At 43.1% G+C, this 21,164-nt stretch overlaps 1 protein-coding gene across 1 annotated transcript in view; it reads right to left on the bottom strand.

The window, feature by feature from the left end:
* Positions 1-21,164, bottom strand: part of CABLES1 (Cdk5 and Abl enzyme substrate 1) — a 74,751-nt gene that overhangs the window by 24,422 nt on the left and 29,165 nt on the right. The window contains exons 5-7 of the mRNA XM_042029239.1: positions 12,646-12,717; positions 10,312-10,404; positions 3,509-3,586 (exon numbers count right to left, since the gene is read on the bottom strand). Of these exons, the coding sequence (XP_041885173.1) occupies positions 3,509-3,586; positions 10,312-10,404; positions 12,646-12,717 (243 nt within the window). The remainder of the gene's footprint in view (positions 1-3,508; positions 3,587-10,311; positions 10,405-12,645; positions 12,718-21,164) is intronic.

The raw sequence follows: 21,164 nt of genomic DNA on the forward strand, positions 1-21,164 counted from the left end.
GCAGGAACATTCCTGAAGACTGTGGCTGTAATGGTTCCTCTTTGGGGACTCAAGCGTCCAGAGCATGACCTGCCTAATGGCTAAAAGGATAATATCTGCTGTGTCTCATCCCCGTCTCCTGTCTCAAAGGCCTGAAATCCAATTCATCTCAAACCATCTGGAGCCCATCTCCAAGTGAGTAATTCCTTCAAGTCTTATTTAATCCATGGCTTCACTCTTTGGTTTGCCATGACACAAATCCCCTCTGAGGGCCCAGAGCAGGTCAGCATGTGGGTTTATATGCCTGTGCTGAGGGTGTGTGTCATAGGACAGCTACGTGCTGTAGACCTGAGGCGTGTTCCCCTGCCCTGGAAGTGGAACAGTATCAAGGCTCAACTTTGCTCGCTGTGAGCTTCCACAGTGACAACCAACCTCTGACAGAGGTGTGTGCCACAGCAGCATCAGGGGATGCACAGGGTGCACCTCAGATAAAAATGGGAGGTCAACACCTCCAATTTTCTGCCCATCTATAGAATTAGATGGGGATTAATGCTTATCTGTGGCAAGGAAGATATGAAGTGGATACTGAGGAAGTTTCAACACTGTTCACAAAGTCGATCTTACCTCTTTCAGAATATTATATTTAAAGAAGAAAGAGGAACCCTTTATCCATTAAGGTTTCCAATACATTGAAAAAAGAGACAACTGCACAAACCAAACCTGCAGTACTAGCACTTGCCTGAACCTGTGCATCACACTATGACTTTGTATGTCATAAAGTGTTATGGTTTGACCAATACATAAAGACATCATCAAAGCCAAACACTCAGACAATCTTTCTCTGTGTCTGTTAAATTAAGAACAGAGGCAATAACACTGTTACAAGTCTTTTCACAGGTGCAAGACAACCTGCATCACTCCCCTTAGCCACCACTAAACCCTGCCTAGGGTCTGATGACTTTGGGTTGTAACATCAAGAGAAACTGCGGGCCAAGGAATGCCAACAGGCAAGATACTCAGCACCTCCTTCAGCTCCTGACTTGCAATGTAGCTTTCCTTACATTGTTTTCACCCGGCTATGTCTGCTCTCACACTTGCTCTGCTGGTCTAGACAGAGGAAGAAAAGTAAGCATTTAGGAAACTTATTCCAGGGGCACCTCAAACTTATTTTCCTCATGTACTTGTATGGCTCTCCTCCCTGCAATGCCCAGACCTCCATTTGTATTGGTACAACCACTTAAAAACATGGTTTGGAGGTTTTTGGAGAGGGTTCTTGCTGTTGTAGTTTGACCTCTGTATGGAGGGCAGGCAGGCGAGGGCCACAGTTCTACAGTACACTGCTTGCACCTCATTGGTGAGGAGTGTGCTGCCCCATCCACACAGGACAGGTACATAGAGTTGTGACTTCAGAAAGTGCCTTTTACCATGTTTTTATAATGGATCTGCTCCTGCAGACTGTATCTACGAGCATTGGTAGAGTACAGCTCTTCTGTACTGCCTACAGTACAACATGGGCTGGCAGCTTCCACAAAACAGCTGTGCCTGGAGATTTCCTCACTGGCCACAGTGCCTGTGAGTTGGAGCAGAGGTGAAGAAGCAGCAGCAGCCCCACTGTGTGCTCCTCTCACATAGAACAGTTCCTCCTGCCTGCTCATCCATCCTACTCTCCCACTCCTGCCGGGGCTTTCTCCAGTCAAATTTCAGATGTGCCCATGGCTCCCTGCAATGACCTGCTTCTTTTCATTAACTATTCAGCAATGTTTGCAGAACACAAACCAGTTGGGATGTCTTGCCTGGGGACAGACATTAGCAATCCAGAGATCCAGAGAAAACAAAGCTAAAGGATGCTGTCACTACAGTACTTCATAAGAGTATCCAGTGTCTCTCCCCACTCCTATTTCAACATCCAAAATGTGCAAGTAAGCAAGCATTGTGCAGCCTGAACAGAGTGGCCACAGTTTATGCTATACTGCCTCATCTGTTCTTTGCACCAGCTGTTTCTGGAAGGAGGTGCCACTGAATTGTTTCTCTCTTCCTCTGATGCTCTGGAAGAAAGACAGAGGGCATTTTTAAAAAATCTTGGCCTTTTAGCAGAGGGAACAGGGTTGGATTGTTGCGTATTGGCTATTGCTACCTTCTCATCCCATGCCCTTCTTGCTGTGCAAGCACAATACAAGACATGACATGCTGAAATAATATTTAGTTTTGCAGCTGGGCTCATTACTGGTGTAATTTAGAAGGTATAACCAGTCATCAGAATTTCAAAATAATTCAATTTTCAATAAAGAGGCAATTTCCACAGGATGATGACCATAAAAGAATGACAGTATACTCAAGAACAAAGAACAAATCTGCCAGTCTGACAAGGATTTCCCTGATGTGTCATCACAGTTTAATTAAAATTTACTGTAAGAGAGCAGACCAAGTCAACCCTCCAACAAAGGTGCTTCCTCCTTTCCTTTGGGCAATAAAAATAATCTCCCTTTGTTTTAAATTACTGGTGCAGAAAGAGATTGCGACAAATCATTCTCCAGAACTAAATAGATGGCTGAAAAGTATGAGCCAAATTCATCTTTTATACAGTTGATAGATTTGACTGTAGATGATTTGTGGCTCTTTCAAACCCACCTCAGTGTATCAATTGGCTATTTCCCACGAATTTTGTGCTCTGCAGTCACTAAGTCAGCCACAAGGACTTCTCAGGTCTCTGGCAAGTGGCCGTGGTGGCCACGCTTTTCCCCCCTGTCCCAGGGTCACAGAGCAGCTGCCCACCAGCACTGCCCGCCCCAACCTTGCACTGCACCTCTAAAGGCACCCAGCTGACCATCAGAGCCTGTGAGGCCATGTCTTCCAGCCAAAGCCAGTTTCTTCCACTTCTGTGGTTTCACTGAAAGAGCTAAAAGCTTCCTCAGTCTTTGGAGAACTACTTCGTTCCGAAGGAACTTTTCTATCAGAGCTACAGTGTCTCAGCATGTCAGGGGATGCAAAGCAGAGCTGCAGGGACAGCTATGAACCTGTAAAATACTATGGCCAAAATAGTGTCTTCACTGACTGAACAATCTGACCAGTGACTAAAAGTATTAAATTAAAAAGTATTCTGTTTAAATCCAAATATTTCTTTATAGCTCTAAAAATCTAGATACAGTAGCACCATCTTTGCATGGGAGAATGAGAAAGCTAAGATGGCTTATACAATTAAAGTTGTGCTGTCTAGGGTCTTTGTTTTGTCAAAGATGAGTGAAGTCAGAAGAAACAATAAAAACAGTGCATTTTTCAAGAACATTGATTTCATGGGGATAGTTTTCTCCAGCGTAATAATCAAAGACACCACAACACATATATATAAAGTGGGGACTGAGAGCTGTAGTTTTAACCTGGTAATGGTCCACAAGACAAATACACCTAAGAGTATTTATCTCTTCTCAGAGCAGACATGTAAAAAGCATTAGCCTCCATCATGCTGGTGTCTGTTATCAGGTCTACATGCAGGCCCAGAAAGACTATGCAGTACACGTATAAATATACATACCCGACTTGGGTACAGTCTCGATATGGCAGCACTGAAAATATGCTACAGAAGGATCTTCTGCTGCTGATAAGGACTATTCTAAAATATAAAAGAAAATAAAAGACATCAAAGACTAACATTGAAAAATCCCACCACAATAATCAAAGCAAACATGTTACCATTGAGGAATTTGCAATCATAAAACTTCCATAATGGACAATTTCTCCATCCTCTTCCACATCTCACAGACGTTGTGCTACGGAGCCTTTACAGAAGTGCTAAAGCCTGTGCCGCAGCAAATCAGCAGTGAACGAGTAGTGGGGTCCCATTCCCTCTAAGGGCTTTCTAGGAAGACTATCTTGAATATGTGACTTGGAATCCAGGATAGGTGCTTTCTTAGGGAAAGGAGTTCCCCCAGAGAGGCATAGGATCATTCTGTCAACTCACTATAACGGCTGAAATTCAACAGACAAATCCAGCAGCAATCCAGGTGATACACACTCTGGCTGCTGGTTGTGACCTCTCTCTGCTAAACCAAAGGACTCCCTTGATAGTCAGCTTTTTGTTCCTGAAATAGGCTTCATCCATCAATCAGGTTTGCGATTATCCTAAGTTTTCAGATCCTTTCACTGTTTTCAAGCTTCCTCCTTGAGTCTTCTCCAGTTTTTCCACATCACCTTTCTTGTCTCCAGACATTATCCCTGACCTCAGCAGTTGCACATCTTCCAGTCTTACCTTTAAGATCAGTCTCTAGCCGTGACACCCTGCCACCCTCTGTGCTCTATAATCACACTAGACCTCTTGGTTATGATGTTGCATTGACACTCAGGCATAAGTGATCCCACAGTTCCCTGCCATTTGTCCTCCAGCACTACATGTGTCTTGGTCACTGTCAGGGCTGAATCCCTCCTCCTCTAAGGATGGCTTGCCCTTATTTCTCATAGACAGTTAGCTCGAGATTTGGCTATATGAAAGCATACATTATCTATCTGCAGGAGAGCTTATCTCAGAATCCAGGACACTCTTAGAGCAAATGCCTTGCATTTCTAACCAGTCTCCAAATCTCTGCAACATCTGCAAAGTCACTGTGTGATACTGTCCTGGTTTCAGCTTGGATAGAGTAGATTTTCTTTAAATCCAATAGCTTGGAGTAGCCCACCTGTTACACAGCCACACTGTTGCCTTCAGCCATTGAGCTCTGACATTTCATTAAGGAGCATCAAAACCACCCTGAGGTCAAGACCCACATTCCATAAAACAGAGCGGAATGCCAGCAGCTACACTACTAAAGTTTTGGGAGATGAAGACTTGCAAGAAGCCAAGAGAAGTTTGACCAAGCAGTAAGATATAAAATGCCAATAAGTAACTGCTTACAAATATACCCTTCTTCCTTGTTACCTTCAGGACACCAAGAATTGTACAGTTGTACAACTGACCCTTCTTCCCTCTAAAGGCCAACAGGCTGCACCATGTCAAATTCCTCTAAGACACAGTGGCAGCAATTTGTGCTGTTTCCTGATCTGATTAGTGTTAGAATTCACTGATATCTTACCTTTCTAAAAATCTCCACTTGTGGTGAAAATGCTAGGACCTACTGCTACATTGGTTGTCAGGGCTATTGCACTTCCTTGCTCCGCTCTCCAACGTTGACTTTTCTGACATTGTGTCCCACAGACCTGTATGTGAGGATTTAACCTGAATTTTTTATCCATTGTCCTACACTGGTCAAAGCTGGACAACAAACCCTAGCAAGCACTTTTGCTCTTTGCTGTCCAAAAACCATCACACGCACCTATGAATCTCCCACCAGTTACGCTGCTATTAGAACACTGTCTCCTTAAGGGACCAGCTTAGTCATCGTTCTTGGAAAAGGTTTAGCTCCCCAAGAGAGCTGCACATAATCCTTGGAAAAATGCAGAATGATCGATTTTCCTTCTCCTGGATTACTCTGCTACAGCAATCCTATTTTCTTCCTTAAAAGCCCGTTTAAAAGCAAAGAGGGATTTACCCTTTAATGAAGAAGGGTTTCTAATAATAAATGTGCATACAGCTTTAGATAGTTCTCCTGCAGCAGATGAAGTACATTTCATTGTTGTCTGAATGCTGTAATACTCTTGACCCAAGGGAAATGTCTCAGATCCTACAAGATAGTCTCATGGTGTGGCAGTAAGATATAGAGCAGGCAGGAATAATTTTTCCCATTTGAGAACAGCAATCCACAAGCAAAAAAACCCCAGCATATGATTAATTTTGTGCTTGCTACTGCTTACTGCTGAATGGTTGCTACTCACAACAGCTTGCTTGTTCACTGGGAGCCTTGTTTGCTGATGTATGAAACTTGGCACAGGTTTCGAGGCTGACATCAGAAAGCATCTTTGAATTCGGAAAACCACAGTACCCACTAAGCATATTATCCCCCTCCCTCTGGTTGCTTCTGGAAATACAGCTCTTCCACCAACGCCCTACACCTCCCTAAAAATACCACTCAACTCTTAATACTTAAAAGAAAAACAAACTGGTGCTTCCATGTCCACAAGCAAAGACAACAGTAGGAAGTTACCACAGAACTGTGTGTATCAGAAGGAATCAGACAAGAAAGGAAATAAAAAGCACCAGCCCAGCCTCTATTTTTTTTCAGATTTCTTTCCCTTGGGACCCAAGTATTGCCTCTCTTTCCATAAACCGGCGGACCCTCTTTACACAAAGATCTCCCAGGCAGAGCATGAGGGGAGCTCACAGCCTCCACTGCCAGGATGCCACATAAACCTCATCTGCAAAGCTGCTGAGGGAGGGTGATGCAAAACAGCTTTAGGAGCTGGACTGGAAAGGAAGCAGGGAAATCAGTGGTCAGATCCTCATCATGGAGGGATAAAATGGCATTTTATGTATAGGCCTGATGACTTGCATGGAAGCAAAAAATTTCTGAAGGCCTACAATGGTTTGCTGGGGCAGAAAACCCAGAAGCTTGCCACAAAGCTTGCTTTGGAGAAGAAGTTGTAGTGGAAGTCCATTGCTGTTTAAAAAAAATCAAATTATTGCTTATGGGAGAAAAGTATTTTCCTGGATTTCAACTCTTCAACAAAGGGCATCTAGAATCTTGCACACCTCTGAAGGAGCTATCTCAGAAGCTGTGTGAGAGTGTTTACATGCCTTGATTCCAACTGTGCCACCTAGACATGTTTAAAACCACCTCATAAAAAGGTTTTCACTCTTTAATTCTCCCATTTCTCCGAAAAGTTGTACTAATCACTATGGTTCAGAGCAACCATTATTTTGCAAGAGAGTTTTGACAATGTGCAAAGGCTATAAAAGCTAATCTTCCAATTTCTTTATGAAGTGTATACTGCAAAAAAAACTTAATGAGCACAAAGTTCTCGACAGAATCAGTAATTTGTAAAGACTTGAAGAATAATGTCTGCTTTCCTCAGCATCTGTCTAGGGTGGATTGTGTTGCACCAAAAGGCTGCCATCAGGCAGTGTGATATACATCATATACACCATGCACAGGTGGAAGACTGTAGCCTCTTTCCTCATTCCTGATTGGTGATGTTTGACTGCCAGGGCTCCGCTGCCCTGCACACAAACAATGGACGCTGTCGGGGTAGCAGCCCTCATTTTGGAGTCTCACAAGTTCAAGGGCTGTTAGAAGGTGGCTGAGAGCAATTATGGACTGTGAGGGTGCTGCCAATCATCAACCTCTTAGTCTGCATGTGTGTGCAATTAAGAGAGCAGCAAAAGAGACCTTTCATGACGGTGTTTGGTGTTCCCTTAGATGTGTTTGCTAACAAAAAACTGAGAAAGCAGTGGCATGGGGGTGGGAGAGGAACATTGTTTTACTGCTTTTTATACCTGCTCTATACAATAACTCTAGTTGTTCCTGTCCCATTCCCAGCAGGAGTTGTTAGTTCAGATGGCTCAGGCTGCCATTTCAGTGGCTCATTTTTGCTGATCTTCTGCTTCAGTGTTTATGGAGGCTATCACCAATAAACCTGCTGAGTAAAGGGGTAAAACCACATGCTGGTGGCTACCTGTGCTAGTTTGTATGTCAGGGTTTACTTGTCTTTGTCTTCAAATTTATTTTGTGCTGTTTTACAAGACTCTTTTGCTAACACAGTCTAGGAACCCTAATTTTCTAACTCCTTTAATAAGCCACGACCTACAAATCCAAAGAAACCGGTTTAACCAGTGAACAGAAGTATCAACAGGAAGCTTTTCAAGGACTCGCTGATAAGCTCCAGTCTGTGTATTTTTCTGTAGGAGCTTTTTCTCTATGCTAAATAGATGAACTCTTATTTTAACCACAGCGGGTCCTGCCTTGCTGCAGGACTGCCAAAGGCTGGACCCAGAGCATTGTTGCTCAACACGTGTCATCCCTGAGGCTTAGAGGGAAGAGCTCTCAGCGCCACAGGACAAGGAACACACCACTTTACAGGTTGAGAGATGCAAACAAGGGCAGTTACCTGAGAGAGGAGCCCTGAGCCATCACTCACACTGCAGTTTTCTTTTCTGGGACAGTCACAAGCCAGTGAAACGACTTCTGAAAGTGCTGGCTATTTTAAAGTCCAGTCATCAAATTCACCACCCAACAATATATTCAATGTAGATGTTTTCAAAATTGGGTTCCTCATCTTAAGTAAAAGACTGACATCCTGTGACAGAAGGGTCAGGGGTTTTGGAGGAAGCTCAGAGAGTCTGACTCCAGCCCAGCTCAGTGCCTGCATCCTGCACAACCATGCATGAGCCACCTGGGACAAGGTCTCAGGCATGGAAAGGAGCCCAGGAGGGTTTTCTATCCATTAGAACACCTGTGGCTCCTCTGTGTCACAGGGAACTGGGGAGAACACCAGCTTCAAAGGTTTTAAGGTACTCAGAAACACTGTTGATTCTAGGATGAATACATAAAGCAGATCCATCCGTATTTCTAGAGGTCTTTTTCATCCAGAATGCCTATTAACTTCAGTGACTGCATCCAGACCCCTGGGAAAAACAGTCTGCACTCAGATTACTTACTGCTAGACAAAGGGGTGACACAAAGCGTTAACTCTGCATTTTATTTTTAGCTAGTATCATTGTGGCTCTATGGCCATAGGATGAAAACTATTTCCAAAACTGTGTCTCTTATTGTATTTATATTCTGGATAAAAATATCTTTATTATGATTGTGGAAATATTCTGGAAAACTCTGTCTGCTGATAAAGATAAGAAGCCAGTTGAATAACAGAAGCTTTCTCACTGCTGTCTTAGCAAGAAAAATACTCAGTTATATTGTCAGGCCTAATGCCTGATCTATGAATTAAGATAAAATGTTGCACATATGCTACAAATACTTTTTTGCAAAACATGGAGAAAAGAGTTTACAAATCAAATATTTATTCATTCTTTTGCAGAACTTGACTTTCTGTCAAGTTTATTTTATATGCACATCTCAGAAATTACTTGTTCTCTGTGCAATTTGTGTAATACCTTGTAAGTATAATTTGCTGTAAGAAATTCCCAGAGAATAGATCTACTTATGCACAAAATGGACTAAAATTAAAGGGCTGCTTTTCAGTGTTTGATTCCACATGTATTTGTGATAAAGACAATAACCAGCGGCTAGTCAGACAATAGTCAAGTCAATAGTTCTGTATGTGTCTGTTTGATACAAAAGCTGGGTCTAAAAGCTGTTTCTAAAATCTCTCAGGGACACCTTCTGCAACATTTATGTTGATTACTACCTTTCACTCCATTTAATTGTATGTATGAGAATAACAGTGAAGAAAATTTTTCTTGAGTCAAATAACACCAACCAGAACTCAATTCATAAAACCTGTGGTTCAATGCAATGTTAGAATTTCTACTGATGTGGTTCCATGTTTGATGGAAATCAAAGGCTGCGGGCACAAATTGGTCCATCAGAGCATACATGGTTCTCAGCCATGGCAGCTTCATGAGAACAGGCACGTGCAAGGATCAGCTCTCACTGAGATAGTTTAGTCTACAAGCAACCTATTCAGGTGGCCTAGTTCAAACCTATTCAGGTTTGGAAGAAGAATAAAAAAAATATCATGAGGCACACAGAGAAATTGTCTTTGGAAAAATCAGAGAGGATAGGTATCTTCTTTATAAACAGGGAGGAGCTAGTTTAACTTCTGAGCTCGATACCACAAGAGAGAACCCATTTTGCTGATGGAAACACCTTCAGCTCATGGGAACACCATGCCTTTGCAGTAAGCCAAGCCCCAGCCAATGGCTGCTGTACATGTCCCCCCAGTGCCTATGGCTGTAACCTGGGTAGTCCACATCCCAGTTCAGGGTGTGCTGCAGCCACAGGTGCACCCCTCACACATCCCCTGGAAGGCTCTCTTCCTACATCTGCCATGGAAACCAGGATCCCATGCCTCATTTTGCCATGACCATCCTCGGCTGTGCATTTACCAGCAAGCTGTATCCACTAAAAGATGTTGGAAGTATCCTTGAACCACGGCTAAACTTGGTCCAGGCAGGTTCAGCTACGTGCCCCTCTCACACTTAGAACCTGGCAACACCCTTGAAGAAATGCAACCAGATTATGCCTAGTTTACTCCAACAGCATTACAGATTTTTCTTTTATGCAGGTTATTTGTATTAAGGAGACACAGGTCTTAAAATGTGCAGGCTAGCATTTTCATTGACCGGTACTTCCCTGGGGGACAGAGCATGCACTGCAGCCTGCACCCTCAAAGATTATTTGAAAGGCCATTAGGAGATATGTGGTGAGTGGCAGTGGCTGTGCTCTTGCAGGGGGATGCCAATCCTGCCCCTTCCCTCACACCCCATGGGCTGCCTCTGCATGCACACAGTACCTGCCGTTTCTGGTATCGTGTTGCCGCATGTTCTTGATAAAATGAACCTTCTTAAAGTTCTTTGGTCTGGGTGATCCTGAGAGTGTCCGACATCTGAAAAATAAATCAGTTGCAAGGGAGGGGAGGGAGAAGAAAAAAAAAATTCTCAGTTCCCTGCTGTACCGCCAAGAAGTCTACACAAAAGCAGGAAGGAAAGACGAGACAAATGATTCAAGTCACCCTGTGTTAGGAATCAGCAAGAACAATAAAGACAATAAGTCTGGAAACGGGACAATTCAAACAAAAAAAAAAAAATTAAAATAATAATAAGAAAAGGCATCATCCCCCTCCCTTCATGCAAAAAAAAAAAATCATAAAAAATCTCAGCGAAGTAAAACTTCCTGTAATCTGCCATGAGAGTTTAGCCCAAGCTTTCAGAAGAAAAAAAATTAAACCAAACCAAAACCGAGTAAGCATGCAATTTTTCCCACTCGCACCAACACCCACGCTTTTGTATGCTCCTCAGCTATTGATAAAGGAGCCATTGAAGGAAGTTCTTTCTTGTTTTAATTTTAGAAAGATTTAAAATCTCCTATTTGGAAGGATAATTCCTATTTGATTTTAACTCTAAAGATTGCTTTTCACATTCCTGACAGTATACAAACCAACTAAAAATAAAATAAACTACTCCAGGAAAAAAAATACAATTCTTCAAAACATTAAGCCTTAAATCTATTTTACATCTGAATGGGCTTTATAAATTGCAGTTACAGAAAGAAATTGCCAAAGGGAGGAGAGATGAGAGCAATATCCTCCCCCCTCCCCCCGCCTTCCACCCTTCCACCCTTGCTCTTTCTAATCAGCTGAAACCACAGTGCATGTGAAAGCGTTCTCTGTCTCATCCAGAGCTGCTTCATTGCGAGGCGAGGCAGAGCTCGCAGGCACTGGAGATGAGTCCAGGGCTGCAACCACGGCTGCTGCATCCTCCATGGCTCCTCCGGGACCAGCATCCTCTGCTGGTGCATGGGACCAGCACAGTCCCTCTGTGTTAAGCTTCCCTAACCAATTTTCCCATCCTCTCCCCTGCACAAGGCAGAATTCTACAGCTTCTCAAGCACAAGAGATCGTTACGTTGGACTGAAAACACAGACCACTGTGCCAGTCCCCACTGCTGTACCCAAACACCATCGGGCTGCACGGGCACACCCCGAGAGGGGCACCCCATCACTCTGCCACTTCTGCCTTCCTCCTGCTGGTAAAGACCTTGAGATTCCCTCACCCTCTGATTGCAATTAGCCTTGTTAGCTTCTTCACAGGAAAATACCACCAAGAGAGACATTCTACCACCAATTCTGCAAATTAGCAAGTAAAAATACTGCCTGGCAAACCATACTTTGTTTATATCTTTTACCAATTATACATGTTTGAATCACTTATGGGAACAATTCATAACATGCTGGTAAGCAAAGCATGGTAAGCTTTGTAAAAATAATCAAGACTTGGTAATAAGCCAATTGGTACAGCCTCTGCTGTTCTTCGCTTTGAGGTAGGGAGACACAGCCAATCTGCATGCTATAGGCTAAACACCAATATAAACCAGCTGAATTACAGGTCCCAAGATAAAGAGGCAGTCAAACTTAGACTGCTGTCTTGCCAAACAGCTGACCTGGAAGCATTCCATGCACTGGTCAGATTACTGACCAGCCAGTTTCTAAACTGTTAAGCAGTTGCTCCATTTTCCATCACCCCAGAGGATTGCCTAGTGACTAATTACTGTGGTCCCCAGAGAAGGAAGCTGTGGTCTCTTAGATGCAGAAATCAAACTTCACTGAAGCTGCCAATATAACAAGGATGGGGGCAGATTTATTAGTGGGGCAGCAGTCACAAACCTACTAGCCAACACACAGACAGTAATGCTGGTAACCAAAATAAGTTTGAATGTGCTGAGAGAATAAACAGTAAAAATCCATTAAAAATACTAGCCTTCAAAAACTTACTATATTAAACCATCTGTACATACTTTTTAAATGTACCACAGATGTTAGGGTACTATTGACTTGGGGCTCGTCATTCATACAGGTGACAACTACACTTTTCTATTAATCAAATTTGACATTTTAATTCCTGACATTTCATTTAAATATGGCCTTTTTGTTTAATGACCCAAAGTCAGGGAACATGCAATTCACATCAGCCACCACCTTGCAGGACGTGTGAAGTTTCAACACTTTTACTCACTATGAAGAATATCTCAATGTGAAGACCCAGCTACTTTTCAACATGAGGAGGGAGAGCAAGCCTGCCCATGCATGTGCTTTACAGACAAGAAGCCAGAGAGACAGTAAATAAAATGACCTCCGCAGTGGGGCATTTTCCTCGATGTCCTCCAGAGTTTCCAGAGAAGATCGCTGGGAGATCAGCCGACGTCTGCAGGGAAAACAGAACACAATCACTGCTGATTGGAGGGCACGAGAAAGTCCTCAGAGCTGTTATTCAGTAAAGATCACACACTGTCCTTCACTAGCCAAGCCATACCTTTGGATATTAATAAATTTTGTTCCATTCTGCTTATCTTAGTGTATTTGATTCCACCCAGAAGCAAACTTACTCCATGCAGGCTGCTACAGTAAAGCAGAAGTTGCAACTTCGCAACAGCTCCTCCTCAGTTCATGTTTCCCTTCCTTCAAGGGTTTAACACCCATCTAACACAGTCCCACGCGTGCTGCAGTACAGCTGGCAATGCTACAAGTACAGTGCTTTGACAAAATAACGCAGACATAGATCCACAGAGACTGCCTGTCCTTCACACTGCCACAGGGGACACTTCTCTTTGCCCCTCGCACTTTCTACCAAGTAAGTGCCAATTGTTTCTCCATGACGTCCATCTCATCGCTCCTGTGCGGAGTGTCTGAAGTGAGATGAAAGATGATGGTGCCAGCAACACTGGTAATAAAATAGCAGTTTAAACAGAAGCTCTGACCATCCCTGTGAGCAGCACAGGTGAGCTAGGCTCTGTTTTAAGCCATTTTCCTATGTCTGAGTCACATCCTTCCTCCACCTTCAGAGAAATAATTATGGAAGTCTTAGCATTACATTGGCTGTTGCAGCAGGCAGGGAAGAAGCCCTCATACAGGCTTTGTTTTAGCAGCCATTGCTGCTGCACAACCTCCAAACACCCTGACAGCAGCACAAAACAAGGACTGCACCCAGCCCTCCAAAAAGCACCAAAAATACCATAAATGAATGTGTAAGATACAGCCCACCCGCAGGGACATAAAGAAGAATCAAGCTGGCAATCATTGAAACTACTCCGTCGTCGATGGGTATCAAAACAGCTGCAACAGCCAGCAGAGCCGTGGCACTGTGCCCCAGCACCCAGCTGGCAGGAGCAATGCCAGCACCCATCAATCCCAGGGGCCATGGCTGAGGCACGGAGCACCTCACCAGTGACTTCGGAGTATGAACTTCAGTGATAAAAGTCTTCAAAGACTATCACTATTTCTTGCCCAATTCCCACTGAGCTGCCTTACTCCCTTGATCTTCAAGCAGAATTTCCAGAATGTTATGAGCACTCCTATATGCTTGGAAAGGTGCTCATTAATTTATTCCTGGGCTGTATTTTCACAGTAAATTGTCTACTCTGATGCCAGTGTTAGCAGTTTCTAATCCTTCCTGCAATTCCCTTGCCCCTCCACTTGTGCTGCTACAACTGTTCCGGCAGCCATGCTGCAAATCTGATTACTGAAATGTTTTTCAGTTCAAAATAACCCTGAGGTTCATTGATTCCATTTGCCATTAATTCAAACATCAGATTTCTATCACTGACCCATAGACAATACATTTCAGGACAATTTGAATGTGCATGCAGCTTTTTCTCACTTAGAAAATCACAGAAAACCCCTCAAACAATTTATAGATCAACTAAGTGTGAAGCATAATCCTCTTAGATAAAATATGCAAACCTAAATCCCCTCAGGCTTTGTCTAAACTAGGATTTTTAGAAGATCTGGTGCAAGATAGGATACACCTTCAAAATGCTATGAAAAAAAAGTCTGCATTTCAGGATGTGCTGGCATAGACAAAGAAGAAGAGACCAAATATCTGTCTCCTGCACCCATGGGTGCTCCCTCAGCTCCATCCACAGTCAGAAAGGACACAGGAATGCTCTTACTGGGAGAAATTCAGATCAGGAGGAGCTCCTCCTCCACTTGCAGTTTCACTGACCCATAAGCAAAAGCTGTAGGTTCCAACTACCAGCACCACTGGCAGATGACGTGGCAGACAACAGCTGCTGGCTTTTTAATACCTCTTCATACATCATTAGCTTAATAACACAAATAATGGCATGCTCCCATCTTGTAGTGTCACAACACCAAAAGCATACTTGGCATGTTGTTAGTCAAAGAGAGATAAACAGCGGTACAACCTTGCCACCTTCTTCATACTAAATTTATCAAATTAGTCACACTGTATTTCCTGTAGATGCCAGGTGCTTGTACAGCACCAGGTGCATATTCCAGTTGCCACTGAAACCTTTTTCCAAGAGTCTCCTTGCCCAAAGTTATGCACCATCCTCAGCCTCATTGCTGACAGTTTGTCAGACAGGGTTTGAAGATCCTACAAGTGCATCTGTCATGAAGGCAGAGGCATGCGGTGGCAGGAACACACCCAACTGCATTTCACCAGCTGCTCATCCAGTTGTTGCCTGCTGGAATCCTCTGGCTTCCCTCGCTGGTCTCAACTTCTTAAACCCGGCACTGGGGATGCCGCCTCCTGATTTTTGCTTGCTAACCTCAAATGCAACATAGGCTGGATGGGAATTGCTGCCACCTCCTCTTGGCATGAAAGACCTCACACTGATTTTCACCAGTACTGATTTTGCAGCATTTTGGGTACCTTACATGGCAAGTGAGCCAGCACAAAGGAGTGGGGGAAGCTCTTTGTTCACCCAAACTTGGGAGAGGAACACTGATCCCTGAGCTCCCTCTCAACTAGGGCATAATACAAGCGTGACTCTGGATAAACCCATCCATCTAGGAAGGAAGAAAGCACGCATAAAAGGTTCTGGCACAAGCAGCAGTGAGAGCAAGGATATCCAGCCCACCCCCCAACCCAGCTGAAAACTGCCACATCTTTCACCTCTCCCCAGAATCATTAGTTTTAATCACTTCAACTCCCAGCACTGTCAAAGGAGCACTGGGGAGGCAGATTTGGAGCAACTCTGTTGATATCAGTTCATACTGCCCAGGAATCGCACCCTCTTCTCACTGAGGAAGCTCAGACGCAATGAAGGATGTGCAATTATTCCACTTGATCTTAAATCTTTATTTCAAGGCCTAATTAAGATGACCTAAATACCAGTATTTTATAAGCTTTCCACAGCTGGATATTATACTAGAAACGCCAACTAATGAGCCTACCTGCTGTGAACGAAGTCACATCCTGTACCACACACACGGGACAAAAAACAATTTTGGAAAAGCAAAGCTTTTGAAAGGATCTTCCAGGGAATACAAGCAAAATCAGTTTTTCATTGACTTCATTAAGAATTAATCACCTCAACTGGTGCTTAGTATTTAAATTAATCATCTTTCTCTCTTCAGGCAAGCAGCCAGGTCCATACAACTCCTAAAAGGGGTTTTTTTTCAACAATTGATTAGCATGCTATAGCAGCTGGTATATGTAGACACTTGCACTGAAATAACCCAAACTGTTTTATATCACACATCACCATCATTCTGATGTAAAGCTGTGTTGATACCTATTTTGTATTTTAAAATGCTGTCTGTATCTCTGTGGAAGTTTCTTAAAAGCTGAAATGTTCTCTTTGTTTCCCCTCTCCAAAGTCAGATTAATACATGGCTCAGTTGCAAAAATAAAACAAAATACAAGGGAAAAAAAAGAAACTAAATACAAGGAAAAATAAAATAAGGCAGGTCTGTAACCAAAACAGCACATAGCCAAAGCTAGTAGACTACAAATATATTGACCATAACCACCCCATCAATCAGGGGGAAATTATCTTTGCTCTCAGTTGCTGCAAAATACTCAGCTCAGTTATGTTAAACATACAGAATCTTAAGCCACATAGACAGGAGGTGATAAAAAAAAAAAAAGGAGCTGCAATCAGAACATTGGATAAATTCATCCAGGAAGGAAGGAAGGCAGGAAAGAAGCCAATGATAATCCAAGAGATAAGGAAAAATAAACCCACGTGTAATGACTTTCTAGCACAGCTACAAAATCAGGAAGAAAAAGATGCATTTTAAATACCACTACTTTCTGTGAATGTTGGGGGTGTAATTTTCCCCCTGCTTCTGTTAAGACCACAAACCTGTAACAGCTGAAGCCAGCACCTAGAGTGCTGCTGGCTCCCAGAACACAAAACATCCCTTCAGGACAAGCTTCTTCACTTTGTCTGAAACAACTGCATCCCCTCAGACGCAGTGACATGGGACACACGATTGCCAATCATCTGAACACCTGCTGGCTGCATTAACACTCATGGGAGAACTTGGGATGACAAAGACATTTCAAGAGCTGAAGACTGTTGGCAGCTCCCATGTCCACTGGGCCACCTCCTCCCTTCAGGTGGGCAGGCAAAATGGGCAAGAACCACAGGGCAGAAATGTCTGTGCCATTACCTTCTGATCACAGCAGTGTTTATAATAATGTGGCTTGGAAGCATCAGAAAAGCACAGGACTGCTTGACACTTTAAAAATGTTGGATTCTTTATTTCCACTGTGCCTTCATCACAAAAGATGTATCCTGCACATAGGAACACTACCCTAGACAGGTGCAGAAGGGGAGTGGAAAGAAAGTAATCATGAAACCTGCAGTGATTGGGAATGAGATCAGGATACCTGTAAGGATACCTCAGGGCCTGCCTAGAGGTGTAAGTGAAGGCTTTCCCTCTGCCATCCATCCACCCTCGGAAAAGTGCCAGCTCCAGACTCAAAGAGGAGGTCTTGCTCAAAAGCCAACCTGTCCTTTGCAAGCATTCCCTGAGGAGCTACCAAGACATACACTGGACTTGTGGCTCCCATGGGTCAAACCAGGCAGAGCATCACTGTGATCCTCTATCGGAACAGCGACATTAGGGCTGTTTTTTTCATTTGGGCTTCATATTGCTCCTTCCAGCACCAAAATGGCTTGAACAGTAGAAGGCAAATAAGGAGAATATTCAATGAGATCTATGATTAGGCTTCTCTGTAGTAGAATGAAAAAAATACTAAAAGTAAATAAATAAATATATACATATATATGTATTTTATATATTACAATAATACGGCTACAAACATATCTTGCAGGCTACTCTGTGTTTTGAGTAAGTTATCATTTGCCATTCTTTTCCCTAACCCCTTTGGAGTTGGATTTGGGTATGAACAGAAGTGCAGATGCTGGCTGTCTCTCCGCCCCCAGGCCCAGGGGAGTAGCTATGAGCAGAGTTGCCAGATGCAGGCCATGCCCTGTCCCCAGCAGCTCTGGCCCCTTTCTCACTCCAGGGAAACTTAAATGCCACTTCTCTCCAACCCCTCCTCAGCCTGCCCGCTGCACACCTCTGCCCAAACTCACAGGCTAAGCTGTGACAATTAATGCATTCTTCTGAAATATTATACAAGACATCAGCTGTGAACGAATCCCCATTCACTTCCTGACCCCTGACTTCATGCCCCAGCATGAAACCAGATGAAAGACCCGCTAATGAGTCACCTCTCACCCTCCCTCTGAAGTTTTTGCTGGGATTCTTATGTCCCAGCTCATTTTCTTCCTATCTTTTGCCAATATTACAGGAAGACAAACACAGGAAAAACAAACCCTGAGACTATTGAAAATTATTAAGGGAAATAGAATTTCCAGGAGCTACCCAAAGTGATATAGAGCCATTTTTAATTGTGTGCTATCATAATTATGCAGCAGAGCCATTATCTGCAAAGAACATCAAACTCCATTTAAGACTTCCAAGCTGAGCAGCTTATTGCCCACAATGGGAGTTAAAAGCATCTGGCACACGCTGAAAATGGGTTATTTTGTTAATTCAGCAGCCCAACCCAAACACACAGAGAACACACCAAGAGCCCTCCATTTAGCTGTCACCTATGTGCAGGCAGGATGCCAATATAGTCTAAGACCACAGCCTGCTGCAGTGGGCTGTGAAGGAAAGTCTTTGAAGCAGAGATCCTGAGCTAGCAGGACCCTTAACAGCCTGCTTTCTTGGGATAGGCACTGCAAGGAGACAGACCTTTAAATCTAGTGATAACTAGGAGAATAATGCCATGCCAAATGTCTCCTCAGTCTCCATCAACCTTTTGGGCATAAGCAGGAAGATGGACAGAAACAAAGAGATGATGGAAGAGCAATGGCATGAACACGGCTCCATGTTACACACTCCTCCTAAACCAGGGTACCTCCTGCACTCAATATTCCACCTGTATTGTCATCCAACTCCTCCTGCAAGCCTCATCCTCCCACATTATCCAAGGCAGAAGCTTTGAAATACACAGTACTTCAACTGCTGCCTCCTAACCTGTCTACACCTAACACCTCAACATGAAAAATACCTACACTGCCATCCCAAAGATAAGATGTAAGCAAGAATTAAGTAAGAATGAGGAAAGAAGTTAAGAAACATTGAAGAAAGGAAACATGACAATACTGAAGTATCCCAGTGACCTTTCACAATGCAACACAACACTCTGTTCACAAATTATGTAGCTTTACACAGGTGATCCTTCAAATAGCATACAAAATTCTAGCACAGCCCTGTCCCAATGCCCCAGAGAGATCATCTCGGTCTGGTTACATCAAATATAAAATCAAGAGTACTAGCACTGCAAAGAGACAAGGAGCTTTCACTAGAAGTTCTGAGTAGTAAGCTGTTCACTGTCAAAGTACTTGTCTAGTGTGAATGTGTATATGCAATTGTGCAGAAAAACAGAAGGTATGGTAGAAGAGGAATTTTGGACTTCTGGGCTTTTTTAGCATCTTGCACAATTCAACTTGACACACTATGAGTCTTTCTAGAAGACACGATTTCTAGAAATCTCCAGTGAAGGCAAAAAACTCCCAGGGTTTAGTCTAGGGAGAACAGAAGAGCAATCACCACGTTGTTGACTCCGGGGGACATTTCATTTTCATCTTCCCCAGTAGGATTCCCAATTCGCCAAATATGTATCTTGTTGGAAACCTAACATCATGGTTTAGTGGTGGATTTGGCAGTGCTTGTTAATGGTTGGACACAATGAACTTAAAGGTCAATCTAAAGGATTCCATGATTTAACGATGCTATCTTCCCACTGCAGGCAGCTGCCTCTGCACCCAGTCCTCATTCTGTTGGCTCGCCCAAGCCATAACAGGAGGAGCTACAGCCACGATTCAGTAAGATTAATTTAAACACAGCAGAGCTCTCCGAGATGCCGAAGTGCCAAAAGTCTAAATCCTCTATTATCTTTAACCAATGATTTACAGATTCACTGTCTTCACTTTACTGACTCTGCAGCAGTGTGATAGCTTTCAGAAGGCTTCTGTGCAGTGATTTGTTTTGAGTATGCCCAAACACTGCCACAGCTATATTTTTCAGAACTACCATTACCTTATAACCTAACACATATTATCATGGTAAGACATCAATGGGCATCAGCTTAATTAGAGACACTCAAAACTAGGAAAGAAGTAAATAACAAGATTAATCATCTGACCTTATGAAAACAAGGATGCCTGCCAAAGCAGATACAATAGCACTGTAAAGAACATACAAACTGTCCATCTTTATCTCCTTTTTTCTGCAGTAAAACCTACACCCTAACAGCCTTCATTGGATTAACATGAATCTAACAGATACTTCATCTGACAAAACTTTGTGCATTGCAAAACAATGAATATTTAGCTCTTTTCAAAAGCAGTGTTTCCCCTTAAACATCACATCCCAGGGAAATGAAGAAACATTTAAACCAAGTATCTGAGGAAACCACACACTGCCAGAGTGCAAGTCTTTAAAGTATCAAATCACGAAATGTTGTATTCCACAACACCCAAAACCCTGTAATTAACTAAGAAACTCGCCTGCACATCAAGGCTTGATGCAGTAGATACCATAACACATGGAAACACAGACATGCACTACTAAGTCACCTGAAAAAAAGACTTTAATTCTAGCCTGCACACATAACCATGCAATTAAGACCCCAGCCCTTTCCTCTTCCATTTAAAATGTTTTTTAGGTTACCTACAGCCCAGCCTCATATCCCTGTCTCACTTCCAGATGCACATGTGCTGTCTGGGAGAACATATTCCACAATCCCACATCTTAACATTCTTAGACTTGGAAGAGAGCTGAACATACAATTAATTGCACTGCTAAAAATATATATCCTAGACACTGTGAATGGTCTCGATAGAGTTCTTGACAGAGAAAGAAAAGCCCCCTGTGTGAGCAGGGCTCAAAGAACAAACTAATAGGAGAAAGCTTAGCATGAGGCATTTCGGGCATGAGATATGAAGGCTGGCACAGGTGGTGGCAATCTGAGTGTTTACTGGTGCATACTGTGCATTTAGTTCTGGCTACACTTGCTACACATACCCTTGGGATCAGGCACTTTTCCCAGCATCCCATTACATACCCAAGAGTCAATGCCCTGCTTTCCCCGGCCATTCATTGCTGAAGACCAAGCCTATGCATATTGTTCAGAGATCAGCTATCATATTGGACAGCTTAGACCTCTTAACTTTTTGAAATCTGTGATAAGGTGAGACAGTCCAGTGCCATAATTCGAAACATTATTACATCCATAGGAATTAATGCCTTGTTGCTTGTTAGTTCATGCACAGTCAGATTCAATGTCAAAGGCCTTTGAGTACAAAAATACATATTTAC

The sequence above is a fragment of the Corvus kubaryi genome, unplaced genomic scaffold (genome assembly GCF_017639235.1).
Source record: "Corvus kubaryi isolate FWS band 111438036 unplaced genomic scaffold, C.kubaryi_AGA036_p1.0 132, whole genome shotgun sequence".
Taxonomy (NCBI): domain Eukaryota; kingdom Metazoa; phylum Chordata; class Aves; order Passeriformes; family Corvidae; genus Corvus; species Corvus kubaryi.